Source organism: Physella acuta, unplaced genomic scaffold (assembly GCF_028476545.2).
Source record: "Physella acuta isolate Inbredline_101_S28 unplaced genomic scaffold, ASM2847654v3 ptg001978l, whole genome shotgun sequence".
NCBI lineage: Eukaryota > Metazoa > Mollusca > Gastropoda > Physidae > Physella > Physella acuta.
Window position 1 is genome coordinate 12,427 of NW_026733483.1, and position 25,602 is coordinate 38,028.

At 37.0% G+C, this 25,602-nt stretch overlaps 2 protein-coding genes across 2 annotated transcripts; both read left to right on the top strand.

Annotated features, from left to right (window-relative positions):
• The first annotated feature begins 763 nt into the window (after positions 1–763).
• On the top strand, positions 764–5,060 carry LOC131931475 (leukocyte elastase inhibitor B-like). Its single transcript, XM_059288285.1, has 8 exons — positions 764–844; positions 1,016–1,173; positions 2,256–2,385; positions 2,579–2,774; positions 3,312–3,433; positions 3,897–4,041; positions 4,266–4,347; positions 4,892–5,060. The coding sequence occupies exons 2-8, from the start codon at positions 1,016–1,018 to the stop codon at positions 5,058–5,060; spliced, it is 1,002 nt and encodes a 333-aa protein (XP_059144268.1). The 5' UTR covers positions 764–844.
• A 4,593-nt stretch (positions 5,061–9,653) lies between these two features.
• On the top strand, positions 9,654–12,412 carry LOC131931476 (uncharacterized). Its single transcript, XM_059288287.1, has 2 exons — positions 9,654–10,219; positions 12,358–12,412. The coding sequence occupies exons 1-2, from the start codon at positions 9,654–9,656 to the stop codon at positions 12,410–12,412; spliced, it is 621 nt and encodes a 206-aa protein (XP_059144270.1).
• Positions 12,413–25,602: the final 13,190 nt, after the last annotated feature.

Consider the following 25,602-nt stretch of genomic DNA (forward strand, 5'->3'; position numbering starts at 1 on the left):
GTGTGGTCCTGTTGTCTAGTCTGTCTGTGTGGTCCTGTTGTCTAGTCTGTCTGTGTGGCCCGGCGCCCGGGGACAAACTTTCGATTTGCACCCCCCTCGAACTTTTCATTTGCACCCCCCCCCCTCGACCTTTTTATTTGCCACCCGCCAAACTTTCAATTTGACGCCCCCCCCCCCCCCCTAAGGTCGGCGCCCGGGGACATATGTCCTCCCCCGCCCCCCTCCCCTCGCTACGCCTCTGACGATAAGTGACAGACGTGATGACCCCTGAAACCCACAATTATCCAAGGGATGACGGGTAGTCTAGTTGGCTCTGAAAGTTGCTGTCCTTCAGTCGTTTTAAAAACATTATTTGATGCAGAGAGATTTTACCTTTTATATATTAGAATGTTTGTTGTTAGTCAGCGAATATGAAATGAAATTTAAATATTCAATGTCTTGATACAAAACACCACACAAGACACATACGTATTTTTTTTACACTGTAATTTTGATTTTTGGGTGTAAATTATGAATGAAAAATTTACCAATTTACTGAATTCAGAAGCCAGATTAACTAATATGTCGTGTAATTAATGATATTAAGCTGTGATTTCAGGAAAATCAACCAGCCGAGCAAACTCATATTTAAGTTATTATCAGTTATTCCCCTTGGTTAGCGGGAAGTAACTCAGATAAAGACTTTTTTTTATGGTGGAGGGGGGGGGGGGGGAGGGCAATCAATTTAAAAAAAGCGTGAGCCATTTATTGAACCCCAACCGCTTGGTCCTCGTGCATAGATCCATCAAGTTTAATTAGGTCAATTGGTTTTTGATACTTGCATTCAACACATTTGACCGCTAAGGTAGGTTTTAATTAAATGTTGGTGATTTATTCCTATACTTTATCATGTATAACAAATTATTGCTTAAGGTTTGAAATGTATTTTATCACACCATAATATTAAACTAATTAGCGTTAAGACACTTAATTACCAAAGATAGAGCGATGTTGATGTGGTCACTTCAATAAGCAGATGCTGGCCGTGCTGACATTTCTGGCCAGTGCTGGTCACTTGGTCTACGGTGACCGGCTGCAACCAAAAGACTTGTCAGAGGCGTCGACACAATTTTCCCAGGCGCTGTATGGGCGGCTGGCAGTGGACACGCCGAATAGCGTCTATTCTCCGTTCTGGTAAAATAACTACATATATTTGAAAGGGGAACAGGGCATTTCCCCCCTGTCAATTACCCCCCGGATATTTCCTTCCGACATTACCCCCCAGAGTAATTACCCCCCCTGTCAATTACCCCCCAACCAGTAGGACATTACCCCCCCCCCCGGACAGGGTTAGAGGTAGGGTTAGGGTTAGGGCTAGGGTTAGGGCTAGGGCTAGGGTTAGGGTTAGGGTTAGGGTTAGGGCTAGGGCTAGGGCTAGGGTTAGGGCTAGGGCTAGGGCTAGGGCTAGGGCTAGGGTTAGGGTTAGGGTTAGGGTTAGGGTTAGGTTTTAGGGCTGGGGTTATGGTTAGGGTTAGGGTTAGGTTTTAGGGCTAGGGTTAAGGTTAGGGTTAGGGTTAGGGTTAGGGCTAGGGCTAGGGCTAGGGTTAGGGTTAGGTTTTAGGGCTGGGGTTATGGTTAGGGTTAGGGTTAGGTTTTAGGGCTAGGGTTAAGGTTAGGGTTAGGGTTAGGGTTAGAGCTAGTTTTAGGGTTAGGGTTGTGTCTAGCTTTGGTTTTGGTTTTGAGTGAAGTTTTAGGCTAAGGTGGATGCTTAGGTTTTGGTCTTTTTCTTAAGGTTTGGATTAAAGTAGTATATAGGGATAAAATTCTAGTTAGAGTTAGGATTTTAACTTGATAGGGGGGGGTAATTCCCCGGGGGGGTAATTGACAGGGGGGTAATTGACAGGGGGGTAATTGCTCCGGGGGGTAAATACGGGGGGGGGGAATGTCCGGGGGGGGGGGCAATATCCAGGGGGGTAATGTCCTGTAGCCATTTGAAAGTAGTTTTTCTTTCAAGCGTCTCTTCGGGGGGGGGGGGGGGGGGGAAGGGGGGGGGGGCACCGTCCCCCCAAAACACGCGTACACCACCCCCATGAAATATAATGGGGAAAAAATTATACCAGTGTCGGCCCCACCCCACCTTGAAATTTTTTTGTTCAAACATTCGCTAAAACAAATATTTGCAGTGCCCTCCTCCTCCCCCCCCCCCCCCCCCCCCCACCAGTTATAAAAATGTCGCCCTAGGTATGGAATAACGAAAAATTCCTGGCTATTTTTAGCATCCACGCGGCCTTGACAATGATGTCACTTGGTGCCAGAGGTCAGACGTCACGTGAGATGACCACGACTCTGAGAATTACCGACCTAGGTGACGCTGTACATGAGATGTACAGAGAACTTATCACAGATGTAAGCCTTGTATTGGAGCCTTGGGTAGCTTGTTTAAAGTGTACAGTCACATGATAATATACAGCCATGCTATACACTATATAGTGATGGGTATAAATGTTACAAGGATGGGTATACAATACAGTTCGTTGGTATACAATATGTTTATAACGAGCGAGTTGTTGATTATTGTAATGTCCATCCTGTTGTCTAGTTCAACTCCGTGCGACACATCGGACTTAGCACAGTAAACACCTTCTACATGGACCATAGAGATGAGATCAACCCGGTATTTATACACAACATCACCAGTTACTACAAGGTCAAGGTAGTCATCACAGACGTGTTTCACCTCAGACTTGTGCAGGAGGCAAGCAATGATGTGCGGACAACTCACACGACACTAATATGTTACGTGCTGTTTGTGAACATATTTCACTGTTTCATTCGCTATCACTAAAACTATATATATATATATATATATATATATATATATATATATATATATATATATATATATATATATATATATATATATATATATATATATATATATTGGTTTGTACGTTATCTAGTTGAATTATTGGTTAGTAGGAGATTAAAAGTTAATGTCATTGATGTTGCAAAAGAGAAGAGTTAAATAATTTGATACTTGGGTAGTTTAAAAAACCATATATAGCGCTAAATCCAACTACGGACCATAGTTGATTATTGTAGATTTGGCCTACACGCCATATCCAATATAAAAAAAAGCTAATGTAATTGATAATCGAAAAAAAACGAGTAAACAAATATAAGGCACTAAAACCCATCGCAGATCATAGTTTGACTTAGATTAGGCTTCCATGCCCTAGCTAACATAATTTAACAAACCAGCATGTGATTTTGTTCACTATTGAGCGACATTCAGGCAATAATTTCGCCAATGTTTTTTCTTGGCTCTGTAGATTCCCTCTCGGATGTTTACCTTCTGAACGCAGTTGTTTTAGAGGGAAGCTGGGAGAGAACTTTTTCAGCAGAACGGACCAGAAATCAGACTTTCTACAAGAACGGTCACTCTGTTAGCCAGGTAACTTACTTTATTTCAACATGATAAATATGTACAAACTAATGGATAACTTCCGATTTGAATGCCATCAAATATATTGACCCTAATACAAACCATCCACTAATTTATGACTTAACCTTATAAACTATTCAACAGCATGAGTGAACTATATAAACCCTCCACCAATATATGACTGAACTATATAACCCCTCCACCAATATATGACTGAACCATATAAACCAGCATAAACATGACTTTCCCATATGAAGACACAACCAAAGCATGGCTAAATAAGAGCCCAACAGCGACCCATAAGCACCCCAATATGTATTTAAGCATGAGTCACAAACTGATGATCCCAAAATACTCGCAGGTTTTAAAAATAAAAACTTTAACCGTTATGAAAATAATATCATTGTTGCCAACAAGAGGCGGTGACCTCAGATCACTCAGATGTTGATGTTGTCATGTCCGACAACTGCAGGTGGCGCTGATGAATGACGAACGGACGACAAACTTCAAACGGGATAACTTGAATGAGGTGGATGTGGTGGAGCTGCCACTCCTGGGTGGAAGATTTTGTTTTTACATCGTTCTTCCACAAAAGGTGGATGGGATAAAAAAAATAGGTTTGTCATTTATAAAAAAAATATTATTACTCTCCTAAATACAAAACACAGTTTGAATACATGCACTCTACTAATAACATTTTAATACAACTACTTTCACAATTTACTAAATAGTTATATTTTCTAAAATGCTAAAAAACATTTCAAACAAAAGGTTCTTACAACTTTTGCAATGTTGATTTACTAGGTCTAGGCAATAATTTAATTAAGGTTGTTTTAAACAGAAGAACTTTTGGTAACACCGGGGAAAGTTGAGGAACTGTTAACTGGTCTGACCCTACAGAGACTGGGTGTCAGCATCCCAAAGTTTTACATATATATATAATATACATATACTATATATATATATGTATACATATATTATATATACATATATATATATATATATATGTATATATATATATATATATATACATTATATATATATATATATATACATAATATATATATATATATATGTATATATATATATATATATATACATATATATATATATATATATGTATATATATATATATATATATATATATATATATATATATACATATATATATATATATATATATATATATGTATATATATATATATATATATATATATATATATATATATATATATATATATGTATATATATATATTATATATATATATATATATATATATATATATACATATAATATATATATATATATATATATATATATATATATATATATGTATATATATATATATATATATATATATTATATATATATATATATATATATATATATATATATATATATATGACTAACGTTGGTTGTACGCGTGCAGGTGGAGTGTACCTTCAAATGTTGATTCACAAAGCCAGGATTGACGTCCATGAGACTGGAATCTCTGCTGCTACTGGCGTCATCACGGGTCCTGCCAATGTGGCAAGTCAGACGAGGAAGAAATTTCTTGCTGACCATCCTTTCGTCTACTTTCTCAGAGACAAGCAGTCCGGACACATTGTGCTGCAAGGAAAGTTCTCTGGTTAGACTAATACAAGTTTAAAAATTAATAAAATTGTATGTTCAAATGTTTGATTTTTACTAAAAAAAAATCATAAAGATATAGAAAAAATAATGAATCGGGTTTTGTAGGATGCTAATTAAAACAGTGTTCAGCAGTCAAATGTAATCTACTTTTTTAGTAGAATGTAATTGTTAATTATCAACTCGGCAGCGCTAATTAAAATGGGTTTTAAATAAACCGAGAGTGATCTCCCCTAAACTTTCTCGGATATTCTAAAATAAAACTACGAGGGATGTCAACTCAGGACATAGACAATATTTGTAATCCATTTTTAATTACTTAAACTTTTTATAATAGAATGGAATTTCGTAAAAAAAAGAATTGCACACTAAGTGAACGCCTAATAAAATGTGCATAATAGTGCGCAATATTATTAGTACTTTATAAATTTACGTGCGTTTTTTGAGAAATCGGAAATAGCGTAAATTAGTACTTTCGGTCAACGAAAATTACTCAAAATTTAACAGAAGGTAGAGAATTAGATCTTTTACTTACGTGTAAAATTTAATTTATCTAAGTGAAATAGTACTCAAGTTATAGGCTTTTGAAAAATTCAAAGTAGAATAAGTACCACTTCAGGTTATTGGAAATCGCTCAAAAGGTGATACGGATCTACGATTTTGATAAAATACCTATATATGAAATTTCATCAACCTAGCTGTAACGGTACTCAAGTTATCGTGTTTACACACGGACAGACAGACAGACAGACAGACACACAGACATACGGACAGGATTGCAAAATTATGTTTTTCTGTATCAGTGAGGTGTAAAACGTCGAGATCTGTAAAAATCTCGATTTTTTTTTGCACGATTACAATACTTTCTCTGTACTTCGTATATTGACAATTTCTATGCTATGTAATCTCTTGTCTCTTGGTTACAACTTTACAAGTGAAGCTACTTTGGTTTGTGTTCACTAGATTAATGGGTGTTGAGATTATTAAATATATATATATATATATATATATATATATATATATATATATATATATATATATATATATATTTAAAAAGAAATTTTTTTGTTACCTCTATTAAAAGTGAATTTTAACTGGGCCAACTCAACAAATAGCTAGAGATAAGGGTTGGGGATGTGACCTGACCCCTGTATCACTAGCTTATATTGCAAGTAAAATGACAATAAAATAGCACAAATAATGAATGTTACCTACAACAACAAAAAAATAAAAAAAAATAAACGTTTTTAAATGTTATTTTCTGTTAATTAGTGCACACATTTAATGCATATAAAAATTGAACTTATTTTTAAAAATACAAATAGAAAAACTATTTAATTTTTATTTTATTAATTAAATTTTAATAAATATTACATTTTATGAACAATTTTGAAAAGCTATTGGCTATTGAACAGGTACTCTTTAATTTGCACCATACTATTTTAGTGCATGTTTTGGGAATAGTGCCTCAAAACATTAAAGAAACCACTAAAGTCATGAGAGAGAAGGTTCTAGAATTAAGTGATCGGTCCCACCACTTACCCAACTTTCTCAGCCGTCGGGTTGTTTTAGTTACTTCCGCTGATAAGAAAAACTGATAACTTTCAAATTTTTGTTGTGATGAATTGTTCTATACAAAACGTGACGGCAGAATTGATTCCATAGCATGAGCATGATAGCCGTAGATTATTAAAATATCTTGCGTTTGTTCGTTTCTTCTTTCCTGATTGCGATTTAATTTCAGAAGAAATTAAATTTTTGAAGCGTGACCGTTTAAAATGATGACACCGGCTGAGGCGCGTGTAAAATCACGTGATGGTGGCGGAGTTATTTCGTCAGTGACAAGTTGGTTGTATCGATTTGTTTTTGTAATTAGTGTACACGACGTGTTCAATGCCACACACCTCGTTATATGTTTGCCTCTATTAGGTTCAATAAGATGTCCAACTCTCTGATTTACAATGTCCGATTGACCATATTTTAGTCCCTTATCGCATTTAGTTTTTTTTCCAGAAATTTATCTCCGGGGGGGGGGGGGGGGGGGATATAAATTAGTTACTGTGCTCCGAGGTGGAATGGAGGGGGGGAGTAGAGTGGTCGAATACTTGATTACGAACCCAAAAGTCTCGAGCTCGTAAGATTCCACTGTGTCTCCTCAGCTCTAATAGGTATCCGACTTACGTTGGTGATCGTAAGACTATGCTCGGCTCAGTAGTGACCACACTATCCCTATATGTGCCGAAATGTAAAATAATGGGCTCGACTTTGCCCTTTTGATATTCTGGTCCGATAGGGTCAAACTTCATTAGTGGTCAAATTAGTTCAACTATTCAAACGATTAGGTTACCAAAAGAAAAACCTCGTTAAAAAACCAAACTAGAATCCAGATGACTCTCACCAAACAACTTGCCGGACGCAATCTGTAGAAAACAACAACATGTGCAGTCTAAACTTAGCTTAGAAGTGTTTGATCAACAGGTAGAAAATAAAAGCGATACGAGATTTAAAATAAAATACTTAAAAAAAACTTTTTAAAAAACCACGTTTTTCTTGTGGACTAAAAAGTAGAAAATAACTATTTACATACATTTGATGACAAAAAACGTGGGTACGTTCACCATCAAATTTCCCGACCCATCTGCCCGACCCACGTTTTTTGTCATCAAATGTATGTAAATAGTTATTTTCTACTTTTTAGTCCACAAGAAAAACGGGGTTTTTTAAAAAGTTTTTTTTAAGTATTTTATTTTCTCCTTTTTAGTCCGTTGCTACACATGAAAAACGTGGTTTTTAAAAAAGTTTTTATATAGTTCATTTTCTACTTTATCTAATGACTTGATTAAGTATGAATTGACTAAGTGTTTATAAATACACGGACTAAAAATATTGAGCGACCAGGATTCGAACCTGGGTTGTCGCGGCCACAACGCGAAGTACTAACCACTATACGATCACGGCCAGCGCGCTCACATCGATTGGGGCCGAAGTAACTGTTTCAATAGGCCTCCAGTCTTGTCGGTATCTTTAGAAATCATGTCCTCAAATTTATGGTCCTTGGGGCGTAATTAAATTAAGCTAATTACGGTCTCTAATTGCTAGTTTTTATGATTGCATCTGAAATTGTTAGGCGAAAGTAGCGTGTATGCCAAATTTCAGATCTCTAGAGCAATCAGAAGTGGGCTAATTTTCGATGTCAATTTTAACAACAAACAAACAAATCCACAAATCCACAAACGCGAAGCTGAGTTAAGAAAAACGTGTTAATAACAACCTATCAGGAGCGAGACCTTCCGACAAGATAAACGACAAACTAGTTTGGATGTAGATCGTGTGGCATATCGAAGAGATGTAGTAAACAAAGACTAGAGAGCTGATGGCATCATAGGTCATCATAGGTCATCATAGGTCATCATAGGTCATCATAGGTCATTATAGGTCATCATAGGTCATCATAGGTCATCATAGGTCATCAGAAGTCATCATAGGTCATCAGACCAGCAAGGTCAGGCGCGCATTGAACACTTATCGCTCCATCTGCATGTCAAGTGCACTACCTACACGTTCCAAAACCAGGGACAGCAATGTGACATTCGTTTTTTTTTTTTGCAAGAATCTGAGAAGTGGTAACACAAACTAATAATGGCACATCTAATACCCTTTTTTAATTTGATGCCTGCGTCATTTATTAAATATCTAATGGCATGGGAAATTTCAAATCGGGCGAAACGCTTTTCTTCAAATGCAAATGGAGATGATCGGACATACAAACAAATAGCATTACTAATTATTTAAAAAGGCTGAATTTTTGTTTTGGATTATGCATCCAAAACCATTCTCGGTGGCTAATCACTGCAACACGTATAGGCAATTTTCATGAAATTACCAGGTGTTTTTTTTTACATTCGATTTTTAAAAAGAAACGCAGAAAGAGAAAAAGTTGAGTTTAAAAATCGAAACTCTTTTGCCACGACTCCTTGTGAGTTTGAATTTGATTGGTTGTTGCATCACAGTTAATGTCCGTTTAGAAATTGTCAATTCGAAAAATTCATGAACCTAATTATGGCTAATGAATGACATATCTAGGAAGTTCTGGAATGTTCGAGACACCAGGTGTTTTACAATATAAACGTACAGTCTCTGGCAGTGTTCCTCAATCGTCTGTTAGTGCACACTCTCAAGTTTTCATTGGTTATTGCTATGTCTATGAAATTTATTTTGTGAAATAGTTTAATAAGCTGCTCTATAATAATATACGGTTATTTTAAACTTGAACATTTTTTGTCAATGAAGTTTTAAAAAAAAATTAGCCTTGTGTGGCATTGTAGATATATAATCTTTAGGTGGGATCTATCGAGTATAGAACTTTAGATAGTTCAAAATATTAAAGGGAGTTTAAAATAACAAATTTTAGTGAGTTTCCAGTGAGCTAGTTGCTTCAGGATAAAAACTTTATTTAGTTATATTGAGCCGGGAAATTTAATCAAAATATTTTCTGAGTCGAGTAATTTAATCTAAAAACAAAATATTTTCAGAGTCGAGTAATTTAATCTAAAAACAAAATATTTTCAGAGTCGAGTAATTTAATCTAAAAACAAAATGGCTGAAGAGGACAAAACAGGGGACGTGATACTCAAGCAGGAAACAAGAATGATAATCGAGATAGTAAATGTTGTTTTTCTCTATTTTTTCTTCTCTGTGTTTGGAATTGTGACCAATGTCATCAACATGATTATCTTCTACAAGCAAGGATTGAAAAGCGCCATGAACATTTGTTTGTTTGCCCTGGCGGCAACAGACATATTGAACTTCGTCTATTTACTGGAGTGTTCTTTTTTTCTCAACCCGTTAGTCGAGTACTCAGGTGTGAGAGTCAACATGAGGCACCTGGTCTATGTGGCTGCCGGTTGGCCGCACGTGGTGTGCACCAGGATAGCCTACCTGATCATGGCTTACGTCACAGCAGAGAGGTGCATCAGCGTGGCCCTCCCCCTCAAGGTCAAGGCCATCGTCACGCCCAGAAGAACGAAGATCGCCATTTGTTTGATGCTGGTGTTCTCTGCCGTGATGGTGATGCCGGAGTACGCCTCTGTCTACCTGGACTGGCAGCTGATCCTCCCCAGAAACGAGTCAGTCCTCACCCTACAATTTGCCAGCAACAGAATGTACATCGGTACCGCTTCGTTGCTTGTCAACACGGCCATGAGCGGGTTCTCGATTCTCCTCGTGTTTTTCTTCACAGCCATTTTAATTTGGAAACTGAATCACAATTTAAAATGGCGTCAACAACACTGCAATGATCCGATAGATGCGACGTCGAACAAGGGGAAGAAAGCATCGAAGATGGTCATGTTGATGTCGAGTACTTTGATCGTGTCCACGATACCCAATGTAATCATATCGTTAGCTGTCGTCATTTTTCCCGATATTAGTGCGAATCGATTACAAGAAAACCTGTTCAACGTCATATGTTCATTTGCTTTTATCTGCGAATCTGTGCAATCCAATACAAGTATTGTGTTCTACTATAAAATGAGTACCAAATACAGAGAAACTTTTAATGAAACGATTATATGTAAAACTTTCAATGACAAATAGTAACAACGGTGTTTGTACAGAGACCAGTGGCGTAGACAGGGGGGGGGGGTTAGGAGGGGGGGTCAGGATCCCCCCATAGACCCTTCGGTAGATACATAAAGGTTGAGCGGGGGGTGCAAAATCGAAAGTCTAAGGGGGGGGGGGTGCAAATCAAAAGTTTATCCTCGGGGGCCGGAGAGGGATGCTACGCCTCTGATATATATACATTTATAATGCGGGAAAAAATTTGAACCCCCCCCCCCATGAGACGATCCTGGCTACGCCACTGACAGAGACATACATTATTTTAATCCCATTTATTGGACTGCAAGAGGAAACAGCGATATATAACCTACTCAGTCTTTAAAATATCATATCCAGTTAATTAAGTCATCTGATATTTTAAAAATAAAACTTTAGTATGTCTCTTAAATGTTTATTATGACTGTTTCTTAATTTAACATCAATTTCTACTGTTCCTACTTTACTTTTCCTTATTAAAAAAAGTTTTTTTTTCCATTTAAACTAATATCAATATTTTAACAGTTAGGAAATGACGAGGCCTAGACACAGAAGTCTTGAGTCTGATATCTAAGCTAAATGTCATCCCTCGATGGAACTGACCCTTGTCCAAACAAGCTGGTGCGATAATCCTGGCGATGAAGTAAAACCCCGGCAGTCTCCTACGGCTCGAGGACTGGCAACAAATTCACGACAATTCTTGCTGTGGTCAGAGTTTCTTTCAGGCATCTCTTCAGGGGGGGGGGGGGGGCTGAACGAAATGGAATTTATATAAAAAACATATAATTTTGCTCCCCCACCCCGGGAAAATGTTGTCCGCCCCCCCCCCCCCCCCCGAAAATATCAAGTGCCCCCCGAATAAAAAAGTCTGGAAGAACCACTGGTTGTGGCCTGTCTCGCTCACGGGCATAGCATTGGATTAGATTCACGATCTCAAAAGCATTGTATAAATAATTGAAAGATCAAATAACAAGATGTTCAGTATAGGTTTTTTTCAACGAGGTTTGTGTTTTCTTGAGGAAAAGTTGGGCGCTATTGACCAATCCAAGGGAATGTAATAACAGGAATATGTGGCAAAATAACCAATGTAATTTTTTTTTACATTAGCCCCCCGCTCACCCTCCCTCCCCTCAGATAACAAAATTGCGTCTAAACATCTGAAAGAAACTCTAACTTCAGCTTCTATCTCTCAAACAGTGTACACAAGCTATGGGTAAAAATATCTTAAGAACTTGATTTTATTTCGATCTTCAAACTCCATTCCAACATCCACCTTTAATGCTCAACTCTGTATCTTCTCTCACAGGTGGTAAATTCAATTCAGTTTTTCCTCGTTGCAAGAACAGACGGCTACATACAACAAGTTGTGTACTGGTCAGCTTTATTTCTTTATTCCCTAACAGTATACTGGTCAGTTTTAGATCGTTAACAGCGCTTCAATAGAATGCTTAGACAGGTTGTCCACTGGTCAGTTTTACCCCGTTAATACCGAAATATTAATAGGCTAATACAATAGGCGTACTGACCAAGATCGAGTTTATTCGACGGTAGTCAAATTTTAAACCTGAATTTTAATGACCTATCAGTCTTTGTAAACATTCTTAAAGCATAACATTAAGAGGGAATAAATAATATTTTTCTCTGCTCAACGTTTAATCTTAGTGTTCCACAAATGTATGTAGCTGTTTTGTATTATTGTTATTAGATGTGTTAGCAAGAGTATCATCTTGATACTTAGTGAACCTATTGCACTTTTGTAAAGACCGCTTGAGATTTAAAAATAAAGCAATACCAATTCACACGAATTTCACACACTTCACACAATTGCATATTCATAATCATGCATATGTTACATATAAATAAAATTCGGGCCTACATAAATATACAAATGTATGCATTTATTCTATATGTGTACAGTGCCGGCGCCAAGTTATTTAGCGCCCTAGGCAAAGCTTATTAAAACGCCGCCCACCCCCCCCCCCCTTGCAATTTTTTTCGGGTCTCATATCATATAGGCCTATATCTGTAATCTAAGCGGCTATGTAGTGTGTCAGTCCGTCATCGCAATAGATTTTGGAACCCTAAAAGTAATCACATCACATGTCGTGCTTTTTACTTGCATCGCAGAGTCTTATTATAAGTAATAGAGTAGGGTTTGTTTATATAACGACTTAAATGTATTTTATAGTTGCTACTGTTTTTACTCTTTTGCATAACGTAAAGAAAATATTAAATACACGCACATTGCTAATACATATTAAACAGATTAAACCCCCAAGAAGGAATTATTGTTGCAATAATATAATTAGAAAAATGTGAATGCAAATTCTGCGGATGTGTAAGAGTACATTATTGTTAGAATATTATAATTAGCATGGATTGATAAAAGGCAATCCTTTATTTGTTTTATACACTGAACGAACTGTTTACTAATTATTGTTTCTATCTTTCGGTTTGCGGACAAGCTGGGGTTTTTATATTCGTTCACTAAATTGAATCAGGCGCGTCCGCCAGCGCTCAGTCAGGATACGATTTGGCGCCACGGACTACACTGTAAGCACTGTGCGTTTATGTTTTCATTTAAGTTGTGTTTATGTTATGAGTGTTGTGTTTGTGTTTTCGTTTGTGTTTTTTTGCGTTTGCATTTGTGTTTGCATTGTGTTTGTGTTTTCATTTGTGTTTTTATTTGCGTTTGTTTTTTTCTTTTGCGTTTGTGTGTTGCTTTGTGTTTTCTTTTGTGTTTGCGTCGTGTTTGAGTTTGTGTTTTTATTTTGTTTGTGTTTAGTTTTGTTCTGTACCTAAGTTGGTGCTTTTAAAATAGATAAATAGATTTACCGTGGAGGAGCACGGGTATGCAGCTAGTATATATATATATATATATATATATATATATATATATATATATATATATATATATATGTGTGTGTGTGTGTGTGTGTGTGTGTATTAGTAGACTGTCTCACTAAATTTTGAATTACACCATTTGATTTGACCTATTTCATTGCAAAGTTTATCCACCATGAGACAACAAACGACACAGAGATAGGTTCAAAATCATTTCTGGTCTGAAATAGTGGAGTTTTAAAATATCTTATTTTTTACCCACCGAAAGTTATGAATAGTGTACCTTCTTAGGTAAGTTGGTCAAAAGATTATGAAATATGGAAACTTTATATGTGTAATGGTTTCCCGTGTTAGTTTCTATTCTTATGGTTTTTTGTTTTGTTTTTTGCATTCATATAATTCATTTTGAATGAATTCATTTTTATACCCTAGTCATTCTTCCCCTATTCGACTATTTAAAGAGGATCAGTAAGCCATGGAAGTGGCTTAAAGCTTTGCCTTTTTTCAATCTACAATTTCTTTAGTTGTTTTTTTCCCCTACGCAACAGTGTGTGTTAGTTACTGTAGAACAATCTCATTTTCACCAACGCGAAGAGCTATTTATAAGTCTAACTAAATGGATAGTTAGTCCTGGTCGCCGAAATAGATCGCTACGCTTTTGAATATTACCCTTTCTTTAGCTTATATGATATAATCAAAGTTATTAATTATTAGGTACCTTTTTAATAATAACGATTACACATTTTTGCACCCCCACATGGATAGCGCCCTAGGCGACCGCCTAGTTCGCCTTATAGGTAGCGCCGGTCCTGTATGTGTACTTTGCTCGGTCCTTATTCAATGTCTTAAAATAGTCATACAATAGCCAATGGTATGAATCGCACAACATTTTGTTTTTTCAAGCTTTTATATAATTTGCTTCCCCTGACTGTCATCATAGATTAAAACTTCCAAGCGAAATTTCGAGCACTTCAAACGAACCGATTCTTTTCAAATTTGGCACGTGGGTCAAGGTTCAATGCAAATGCAATGTTTTAAAAACAAGCTTTAAGGAATAATTATTTAAATATATAGTAATACACAACTATTTAAATTACTATAAACAAAAGCTTGGGTCTTTTCCTAAATATTAGTAAAGGTAGCCAATAGATAACGTGGCGACCCGCGCTTATCTTTATAGTTATTTAAATAGTATGTATTATTATATATTTTAAAAAAAATCATTTTTAATGTATTATTACATAAAAGAGTTTTACAGTGATGGGTATAAACGTTACTAGGATGGGTATACAATACGCTGCCTTGGGTAAACAATACAGTTTGTTGGTATATAATATATATAAACATTTTAAAAATTACCGTCAAGTAAATTACAAATAAACTTTCCCTATTTGTAGATATCAAAAACTGATACTAGACTCGCGATATTTTCAATTAAACTCTGAAGAGAAAAGTATATGCCAGCTTCTACTTTCGGACCTGATGATCTGTACGGCAGATAAAGTAGAGTTCATGTGTTTATTGACCTCGACATATGATGGTATGATGTGATGAAGATATGGTATGTTCAGCACCATGCCCAGCCGCCTTTAATTGATCAAACGTGAGTTGGGTGGACACTTGATATTCAAACTCGAGACTTTCAGGTTAGCCAATGAGCTCTACTGCCCAACCACGAGAGACACAAGTAAATTATATTATACATTATATTGTACATTATATTATATCATACATTATATAGGGACGATGAATACGAAGAGGACCACATCTAGTAATACGTGTCTAAGCAAAGATAATCGTTTCGTCAACAAAAAAACCTATCGAAAAGTTTTCCTGTGTGTGGAGCTCATGGTGTAGTACAGGGGTCTCCAAACTTTTCAGCCCGAGGGCCGCATTAACTATCAAATACCAGTTCGGGGGCCAGAGTTTCTTCCATGCATCTTTTTGGGGTGGCGGTGTCCCCCGTGCCCCCCCCCCCCAAACGAAATATAATTTATTTAGAAATATGTACACATTTTAAATGCCCCCCCCCCCCCCGAGGAGAAAAAGTCTGAAAGAAACACTGTCGTGTGCCGACAATACACTCGAGGTTCATGTTTGTTCTCCTTGGGCAAACACAAAAAAACCCACCCACCATTTTTGAGCTTGTCTCTAAGGAAGTCATTTGCTTGCAATACAATGACCTCCAGCTGCTGTTCTTCTGGGCAACTGGTTACATTTGCTTCAATTGGGGTTTGAAACAGTCTCACTTCTTCTGCCTCTAAATCCTAGTCAGAAAACCGCTACTGGAGGTCCTTGATGATTTTGAATACAAATGATGTGGGGAACTCAGCTGTTGCTTCATCCATGAAGACTTTGCACTGCTGAAAGTGCGTCAAGTTGAAAAAAAATCTGACTACGATCAAGAAGAACTAAAGAAAATAACATATAAGCTCATTAAGGATCAGTACCCCAGCAATACCTGGATTAGAGTATTCACAGTTGGCTCAGCTGAAGATGCCACAAAAAAATGGCGGGGCTGGAGTCCTTATTGAATGGCCAAATGGAGAAAGCTTAGAAAAGTCAATAGCCACAGGCAGCCTATCCGACAATTTTAGAGCAGAGAAAGAAGCTTTAGAACATGCAGCAACCCTCCTGTCAGAACACCCTGAATCTCCAGATAGTCAGATAGTCTTTCTTACAGATGCAAAATCTGTCCCGCAGTCCCTAAAAAAATTCATAAAAAACGTTTTAATAACAAGCTTTTATGTAATGATGCACTAAAAAGTAAAAAATAAATTATAGACTACTATTTAAATAACTATAAAGAAAAGCGTGGGTCACTTTAGTATCTATTGGATACCTTTACTAATGTTAAGGAAGACACCCACGCTTTTCTTTATAGTTATTTAAATAGTAGTCTATAATTTATTTTCTACTTTTTAGTGCATCATTACATAAAAGCTTGTTATTAAAACGTTTTTTATGAATTTTTTTTTCAGTACTTTACATGTTTTATTTACAATAGAGTTACATGACTAAAAACCATTGCGCGCCTACTGAACATCACGTTCAGTAGGCGCGCAATGGTTTTTGAACGCAGCCATTACGTGATGGCGCAGCTATTGAAGGTGATGACGAGTGTGGTGTGGTTGGCTAGACATGCCTACTAATTCGGTCCAAATTTTTATTAATTCATAAAAAATTAATTAGGCATCCGATTAAGTCAAATTTAGTTTCAGAATGCATTGTCTTCATGTCTTGACCCACGTGTCAAATGTGAATCGTATCGGTCAAGTAGAAGGGTCCGAATTTTTACTCTTGCGTTTCCGTCTAGACTGACGACTGACGACTGTCGACAGACAGAGGAAGTGAGTTAAATAAAAGCTTGTAAAAAATCCAGAATCCTTTATTCAATCACTCAGGACAGCACTTGATAGGCTAAAAAATACCTGCAGCAGGATTGTGCTGCAGTGGATCCCGGGCCACCCCCAGATACAAGGAAATGAGATCGCGGACCAGCTGGCAAAAATTGGGGGAAAGAAAAAAACAACCAGAAATCTCGCTACATCCAAAAGAAATCAAAAGAATCATAAAAACAAACACAAATGTGGTCTGACACACACCCTCACTACAAAAAAGATGAAACGAAAACAACAATACATAATCTTTAGACTCACAACAGACTAAACAGCACATGCATAAAAAACTAAAAAAAAATTCATTAAAAAACGTTTTAATAACAAGCTTTTATGTAATAATGCACTGAAAAGTAGAAAATAAATTATAAACTACTATTTGATTAACTATAAAGAAAAACGTGGGTCACTTAAGTACCTATTGGATACCTTTACTAATATTTGAGAAGAGACTCACGCTTTCTTTATAGTTATTTAAATAATAGTGTATAATTTATTTTCTACTTTTTAGTGCATCCTAATATATAAAAGCCCAAGTGCGCACTTCTCTTGCTCTCTCTCTCTCTCTCTCTCTCTCTCTCTCTCTCTCTCTCTCTCTCTCTCTCTCTCTCTCTCTCTCTCTTTCTGTCGGCAAAATATTATTTTCGCCGGATATCACGTCAGAATCTTCAGCGATATATGGAGAACTTGCTACGGACTTTTGTTGAAAATAATATGGTAGATGTTTTAAATTTCTAACCACAATTTTATTTAAAGAAGAAAAATAAAAAATAAAGGCGTATTCGAATGTAGAACAACAGTTTTAATTATGCAACAGGAAAAGCGTTTATAGTTGTGAAAAAGAATGCATAAAACAGTGACGTCACTAATGTTTATACATTAACTAATGAGGTCATCTGCCGTGTTTAGAATAAAAAGAAATGAACTATTTCATTCAAATATTATTTAGATTTACGTACGCTATAAAATTTATACAATACAATTTTGCTCGGGCTAAACTTAAACAAGTTAATTTAAAAAGTCTAGTGACATTTATGCGCAATTTCCTTATGTTATCTAAAAATAGCTCTGACGTATAATGATTGGGTGCGTTCAAGCTTGAAGAGCGATCGGTTTGTAGGTGTTTATGTAATTTTAAAATTTGTGACCGAACGAGAGGATATTTTTGAAAACTTTCTTCGGCAATACTGTTCTAAATTATGGCAGGAATCGATTGGTACATGTTTCAAGTCGCTAAGTGGTCTGGTTGCCGAGATATGGGCCAAAAACTGCATTTTTTCGAGGTTTTTTGGCTTTTACGGGAAATACATGAAAGAAACCCGGAATTTTTATGGCCTATGCTCATTCTCGTAACTTGCTTAACATAATTGCTTTTGGAACTAGTCATCGATATTGCTTCGTTGAGGAGGAGATACGACTTAAAGCCCGGACACACATTCATCCATCCATCCATCCATTCCCAGAAATGACGAGTTAATAAACGCAATTCTCCAGAATGGAAATTGCGCTAAAAAAAATTTCTATTAGGATTCTAAATCTAGATATCCTAGATCTAGATATTCTAGATCATCTAAATCTAGAGATTCTAGATCATCTAGATCTAGAGATTCTAGATCTAAATGATCTAGATCTACGGAAAAACTAGACTTACACAGATGTAGACCCTACCTAGATCTAGAATCTATTCAAATAATACATTTCTATACTAAAGTATTTCAGGCCTTAATTACTTTATTAAAATCTTTGTTTATCTATGCAATTTGCTAATTTCTATAATATGTAACGCAAAGTTGTCGGGTGCCCGATAGGGCACTTCCCGGCGCCGCAGGCGCTTCAAATTTGGCAGGATTTTGCCTTGGGGCGACAAAACACGGGGCCGGTTGGCCGAAAAGTCTACGATGAGGGGGTCAAAACTGACCTCGACTGAACGGCGCCTTATATGAGCTATAAATCGAACAAAAATGTCCACGTAGGAGCCTCTTCATAACTCATGAGGTCGTAGACCGACCCTCGGGCGAATTAATTAAGCATTAAAATTCTCAATGTTTTCGAAAGCCTAAGCGAAGCTGGGCAGCATGTCTAGTTATTACATAAAAGCTTGTTATTAAAACGTTTTTTTATGATTTTTTTTTCAGTACTTTACATGTTTTATTTACAATAGAGTTACATGACTAAAAAACCATTGTCAAGCTTATAGCTAAAGTTTCAGTAAAGTATTATGTGATGGCGTAGTCTAGGGGTAAAGAACTAGACTGCTGACCCGACTAAAAACCATCGCGCGCCTATTGAACGTGATGACGCGCTTTTGACGTAGAGCCCCCCCCCCCCTTTCACTCCACGCCCAACGGCCGTGATGACGCGTGTGGATAGAACTGCCTACTAATTCGGTCTAAATTTTAATTAATTCATAAAAAATTAACCAGGCGACCAATTAAGTCAAATTGAATGTCACAATGCATTGTCTTCATGTCTTGACCCACGTACCAATTACGAACCGTATCTGTTAGCTAGAAGTGCCTGCAATTTCACACGGCCTTTTCGATCTAGAAAGACAGACCGACGAGAAAGCGAGTGTAATAAAAGCTTGCATAGGCACCGAATGACCAGACTGATGCTAGAGTGGACTTCAAACAAGGCTCAGAACGACCAGGCGACAAAATATGAATTGGATGCTAAATTCTGGCACCACGAAGGTGAAGACGGTGATGATGATAGAAGTGGTGTAGAAGATGACCCTGGCAACGACGAAGACGACGACTATGTTCATGGTTTTCTTGTCCTGGTTCGAAACCATCTCGGATTGTTTGTTTTAGAGGGTCACCTCGCTACGCCATTTTGTTTTTATTTTTGGTTCGACGACAAAGACGGCTGCAGATGCCGATAAAAAAAACAAATACAACAGCCAACCTGTCAGGTGCAACAGCCCACCTGTCAGGTACAACAGCTCATCTGCCAGGCACAATAGCTGTCAGGTACAATATCCCACCTGTCAGGTACAAAAGCTCACCTGTCAAGTACAACAGCCCACCTATCAGGTGCAACGTCCACCTGTCAAGTACAACAGCCCACCTATCAGGTGCAACAGCCCAACTGTCAGGTACAGCAGCTCACCTGTCAAGTACAACAGCCCACCTATCAGGTGCAACAGCCCACCTGTCAGGTACAGCAGCTCACCTGTCAGGTACAACAGCTCACCTGTCAAGTACAACAGCTCAAGTACAACATCCCACCTGTCAAGTACAACAACTCAAGTACAACAGCCCACCTTTCAGGTGCAACAGCCCACTTGTCAGGTACAACATCCCACCTGTCAAGTACAACAGCTCAAGTACAACAGCCCACATGTCAAGTACAACAGCCCACATGTCAAGTAGAACAGCCCACATGTTAAGTAAAACAGCTCAAGTACACCAGCCACCTATCATGTGCAACAACCCACCTGTCAAGTACAACAGCCCAACTATCAGGTGCAACAGCCCACCTGTCAAGTACAACAGCCCACATTTAAGGTACAAAATTCTAGCTGTCAGGTACAACAGCTCATCTTTCAGGCACAATAGCTGTCAGGTACAACAGCCAACCTGTCAGGTACAACATCCCACCTGTGTCAGGTACAACAGCCCACCTGTCAGGTACAACAGCTCACCTGTCAAGTACTACAGCCCACATGTCAAGTACAACAGCCCACCTGTCAAGTACAACAGCTCAAGTACAACAGCCCACCTATCAGGTGCAACAGCCCACTTTTAAGGTTCAACAGCTCACCTGTCAGGTACAACAGCCCACCTGTCAGATACAACATCTCACCTGTCATGTACAAAAACTCAAGTACAACAGCCCACATGTCAAGTACAACAGCTCAAGTACAACAGCCCACCTATTAGGTGCAACAGCCCACCTGTCAGGTACAACAGCCCATCTGTCAAGTACAACAGCCCAACTATCAGGTGCAACAGCCCACCTCTCAAGTACAACAGCCCACATTTCAGGTACAATATCCTAGCTGTCAGGTACAACAGCTCATCTGTCAGGCACAATAGCTGTCAGGTACAACAGCCAACCTGTCAGGTACATTATCCCACCTGTGTCAGGTACAACAGCTCACCTGTCAAGTACAACAGCCCACCTGTGTCAGGTACAACATCCCACCTGTGTCAGGTACAACAGCTCACCTGTCAGGTACAACAGCTCGCCTGTCAAGTACAACAGCCCACCTGTCAGGTACAACAGCCCACCTGTCAGGTACAACAGCCCACCTGTCAGGTACAACAGCCCACCTGTCAGGTACAACAGCTCACCTGTCAAGTACAACAGCCCACCTATCAAGTACAACAGCCCACCTGTCAGGTGCAACAGCCCACCTGTCAGGTACAACAACTCACCTGTCAAGTACAACAGCCCACCTATCAAGTACAACAGCCCACCTATCAAGTGCAACAGCCCACCTGTCAAGTACAACAGCTCACCTGTCAGGTACAACAGCTCACATGTCAAGTACAACAGCCTACCTGTCAGGTGCAACAGCCGATCTTTCAACCAGCTCGTGATGTGGGTACAACAGACGTTTATAAACAGCTGTCTACTACAAATATTAAATACAAATTGGTTTGACAAAAGTACCTAACATCAGGGGCGGAACTACAGTGCCGCCAGACCCCGCATTGCGGGGGGCCCACGTCATTTAGGGGCCCATTGCCGACCATAATACATTTTTTATAGTTAAAAAAATAATTTTCTTGCATTTTTGACTTGACGGTAAAAGATTGTGTAAATAACAAACATACAGTAGTGATGTTATACAGAAGCTAACACATGCTGTTGCGTAAAAAAAAATATATGCCTGAGATGTAGTGTGTAAGGTAGGCAAACGTTCAAAACACTTCAGAAACGAGTATCCAATGTTATATATATATATATATATATATATATATATATATATATATATATATATATATATATATATATATATATATATATATATATATATATATATATATATATATACATATATATAGGGGGGGCAGAATTTTTTTTTGCGGGGTGGCCCGTTTTTTCTAGTTCCGCCACTGCCTAACATAAACGGTTTTCATTTGAATGAATTGCCGAAACTACTGAAATATGAACAGCGCATTATAGGTTAAACTAAAGATATAGCAAGGGCAACAGTATTTTAGGAAGAGTAACTCTTAATTAAAGGACGTGTCTAGGTTCCAAATATTATGACAAACACTTAGAGCAAAGTGTGATCTATTCGGATATTGTTCACATTTTAATCTGATCCTGGTATTACATCAACAGTCACTTTTAAGTCAAACCGAACAAAATGTGACAAAACCTAGATTGTGGCAGTTAAACAAATCCTGTTGAATCACGATTGGGTAAACAAAACAAAAAATAAACCGGGAGTGATCTCCCCTAAACTTTCTCGAATATTTTTATACAACATTACGGGGGATGGCGACTCGGGATATAGTTATGTTTTTTAATCAGTTGTTAATTACTTAAATTATTTAAAATAGAATAGAATCTCATAGAAAAAATAATTGCGCACCAAGTAAATCGGCAAACAATATGTGTATAATAGTCCGGAATTCTAGTACTTTATAAATTCATATGCGTTTTTTTTTTAGAAATCGGAAATAGCGTAAAGTACTACTTCCGATCAACGAAAATTACTCCCATTTTAATAGAAGGCAGAGAATTAGATCTTTTACTTACTTGTGAAATTTCATTTATCTATCTGAGATAATACTCATGTTATAGGCTTTTAAAAAGTGTAAGTAGAATAAGTTCCACTTCTGGTTACCGGAAATCGTCTAAAAGTTGACACAGAGCTACAAATTTGATATAATACTTATATATGAAATTTCATCCACCTAGCTGTAACGGTACTCAAGTTATAGTGTTCACAGACATACACACAGACCTACACACACACAGACATACGGACAAAATTGCAAAACTATGTTTTTCCGATTCAGGGATACGAGCAAGTAAAACAGTCTAACAAATCACGATTAGTAAACTAAAAAAGTCTAACAAATCACAATCGAATCAACTAAAAAAATCGAACAACACGATCCAGTGAACTAAAAAAAAAATCCTGACCTAGAATCAAGTTACAAAATTTAAAATTCGCAAGAAAGTCTATGGCGCGTGCTTGTACCACATGCGTGGTATATTTATAGTCTGACTGTCTCTCTGCAGCAAATTACCAATGAACTGTTAGCTTTTATCATGTCAACTCACCACGCACGGTTCACCAATCGCCAGTCAACTTCCGGGGTTTTCTTGCCTCGATGATTCTGCATCCATCCAATCGTTTCTGGGCAATTTTTCATCGTTTTGAAATGGTAAAATTTAAATTGTTTTAATAGATCTTTTCTTATGATAATATGAACGTGCGGTTAAGAAAAAAAACTATCGGTCAATGTCAAAGCTCTGTACTAAGAAAATTAGAATGCGGAATTAAAAGTTGAAATTTTAAACTTTAATTATTTAAAACAGGTTTTTCCTGCAAGCTAATATCGTTGTGTGGACTCAGTATTAGAAGAATTGTTTCAGGATGGTGTCTGTTATGTTTGGGTATGATAAGGGGGTATTTATTCCGCGCTTTATTTGGTGTTTTTTGCATTAACAATGACATACATACACGCATGAATACATACATATATAGACACATTCTTAAACACATTCATAAACACACACACACACACACACACATATATATATATATATATATATATATATATATATATGTAACAACATGTATTCTTTGTTGTTGTGGGTTTCATACAGGAACACGAGCAACAGTGGCAACTTGAAATGACAACTTTATTTACACTATGTACAGATAAATCCGTGGTACATCCATATTTGAAGATCAACTGATATAGGTACAAATAATAATCACGACTCCAAGTCATGGAGACATCTTACATCCACTGCCATCGTTCCAGTCCCCAAAATCCTAGCACACCACCGTTCACCTTTCGCTCTCTCTTTTATTCACCACTTTCTCTCCCCTTACGTCAATGAGCGATCTCACCCAAAACACGGAAAAACACATGACGATCGCTCAGACAGTCCTTCCGCTAGCCAGGTACTCTTCATTCATGCAAAACACAATATAATAAAGATACATAATAATACAGTCTGTGACACGTCCCCCCTTCGAATAAAATTTTGTGTAACAAAATTTATAAATACAATATTAGTAGGGCAGGATCATGTGCCAGACAACAAAATTTATAAATACAGTATTGGTAGGGCAGGATCATGTGCCAGACAACAAAAAATTGTGTACAACTCAAAGTAGAGTAAAATATATTCATTTTAGACTAAGCACTTGTAGTCATAAATTTATAGTGCATACAAATACAACAGTATGTAGTGACTATATCAGTGATAATTAAAATATGTCAGTGTTTTGAACAAAAACTTTAAATGTACAAGCATTATATTTAATATTTAATGCATCAATATACATTCACATAGGAGGAAAAAATATTTCAATTACCCAATAACTGTAGTATAAACAAGACAAATGAGTTTAATAAATTACCAAACTATAATACATCGTTGAAATTATCAAAGACTTGATTCAACTCATAATTTAAATAACTATATCCTATGTAGTAAAAACAAAGACTTCCTTATCATCAAGGTATGTTATTACCACGCATGAGTAATATACTTTGTTGTCTCCCCTAGTCGACCCATTTCAGTCATATCTAGGTCACAACACAACAACATTGCCTTTCACAGGTATGACTAACACACAATTCATCATTGAGACTTCCGTCTTATTGTTATGCGGAATAATAGTCTCTAACTTTTACTTGATTTACTTTATTCACTGTTAATTAATAGTATAGAATAGGTTTAACATAATACAGTTTTCATTCTTTTGAAATATTACACAGTTTATATTACTGATACAAATTGTTTGATATCCATATTTTACAGTTACAGACTGTATAATATTAATGAACTGTCAATTGACAATTTAATCTTAGCATCCTTGTTTAACTCAATAGCATGAGTAATCGTTCTTGTGTAGTTGACGATGGCCTGTTTGCCATCTCTCCCTCAAATTGTATGTGTATCTTTTAGCTTTGTTACCATAATTATTTCCTAGATTTCGTGTAACTTGTGTTACTTCATTTGTTTTAATATTCTCCTCTGGTTTCTGAACAACGTCAGTAGTTATCTTGCTTTGTGTACGTTCGTTTGGTTCATCAACCAACTCAATATAAATATTATGGCATTGCTTTGGCCTCTCATAATATGTGTTGCGTCGGTAACTTCCATTAGTATACCTATTCATACTTTTGTTATTCTGATTTGAACTTGATACATTATTTCTTAAATGACTGTATTTCTCACATAACTTTCTGTGTACATAATTGTTTCTTCTCTGATTTGCCAACCTATGCCAACATTGATTTTGGTAATGACCTGCTTTTCCGCAGTAAAAACATCTAGATTTTGGCTTCTTATAAACATGGTGACTGTATTCATAGTTTGCAAAATTTCTTTTTCTTTCATTCTGTGCATTAATGACATTAATGACATTCTTATTAACATGGTGACTGTATTCAAAGTTTGATACGTTTCTTTTACTGTCAGTTTGTAATTTATTGACATTGTAGTTTCTAGATATTGTTTCATCTTTCTTAACTTCCTTGTGCTTCTTTATTGATTCA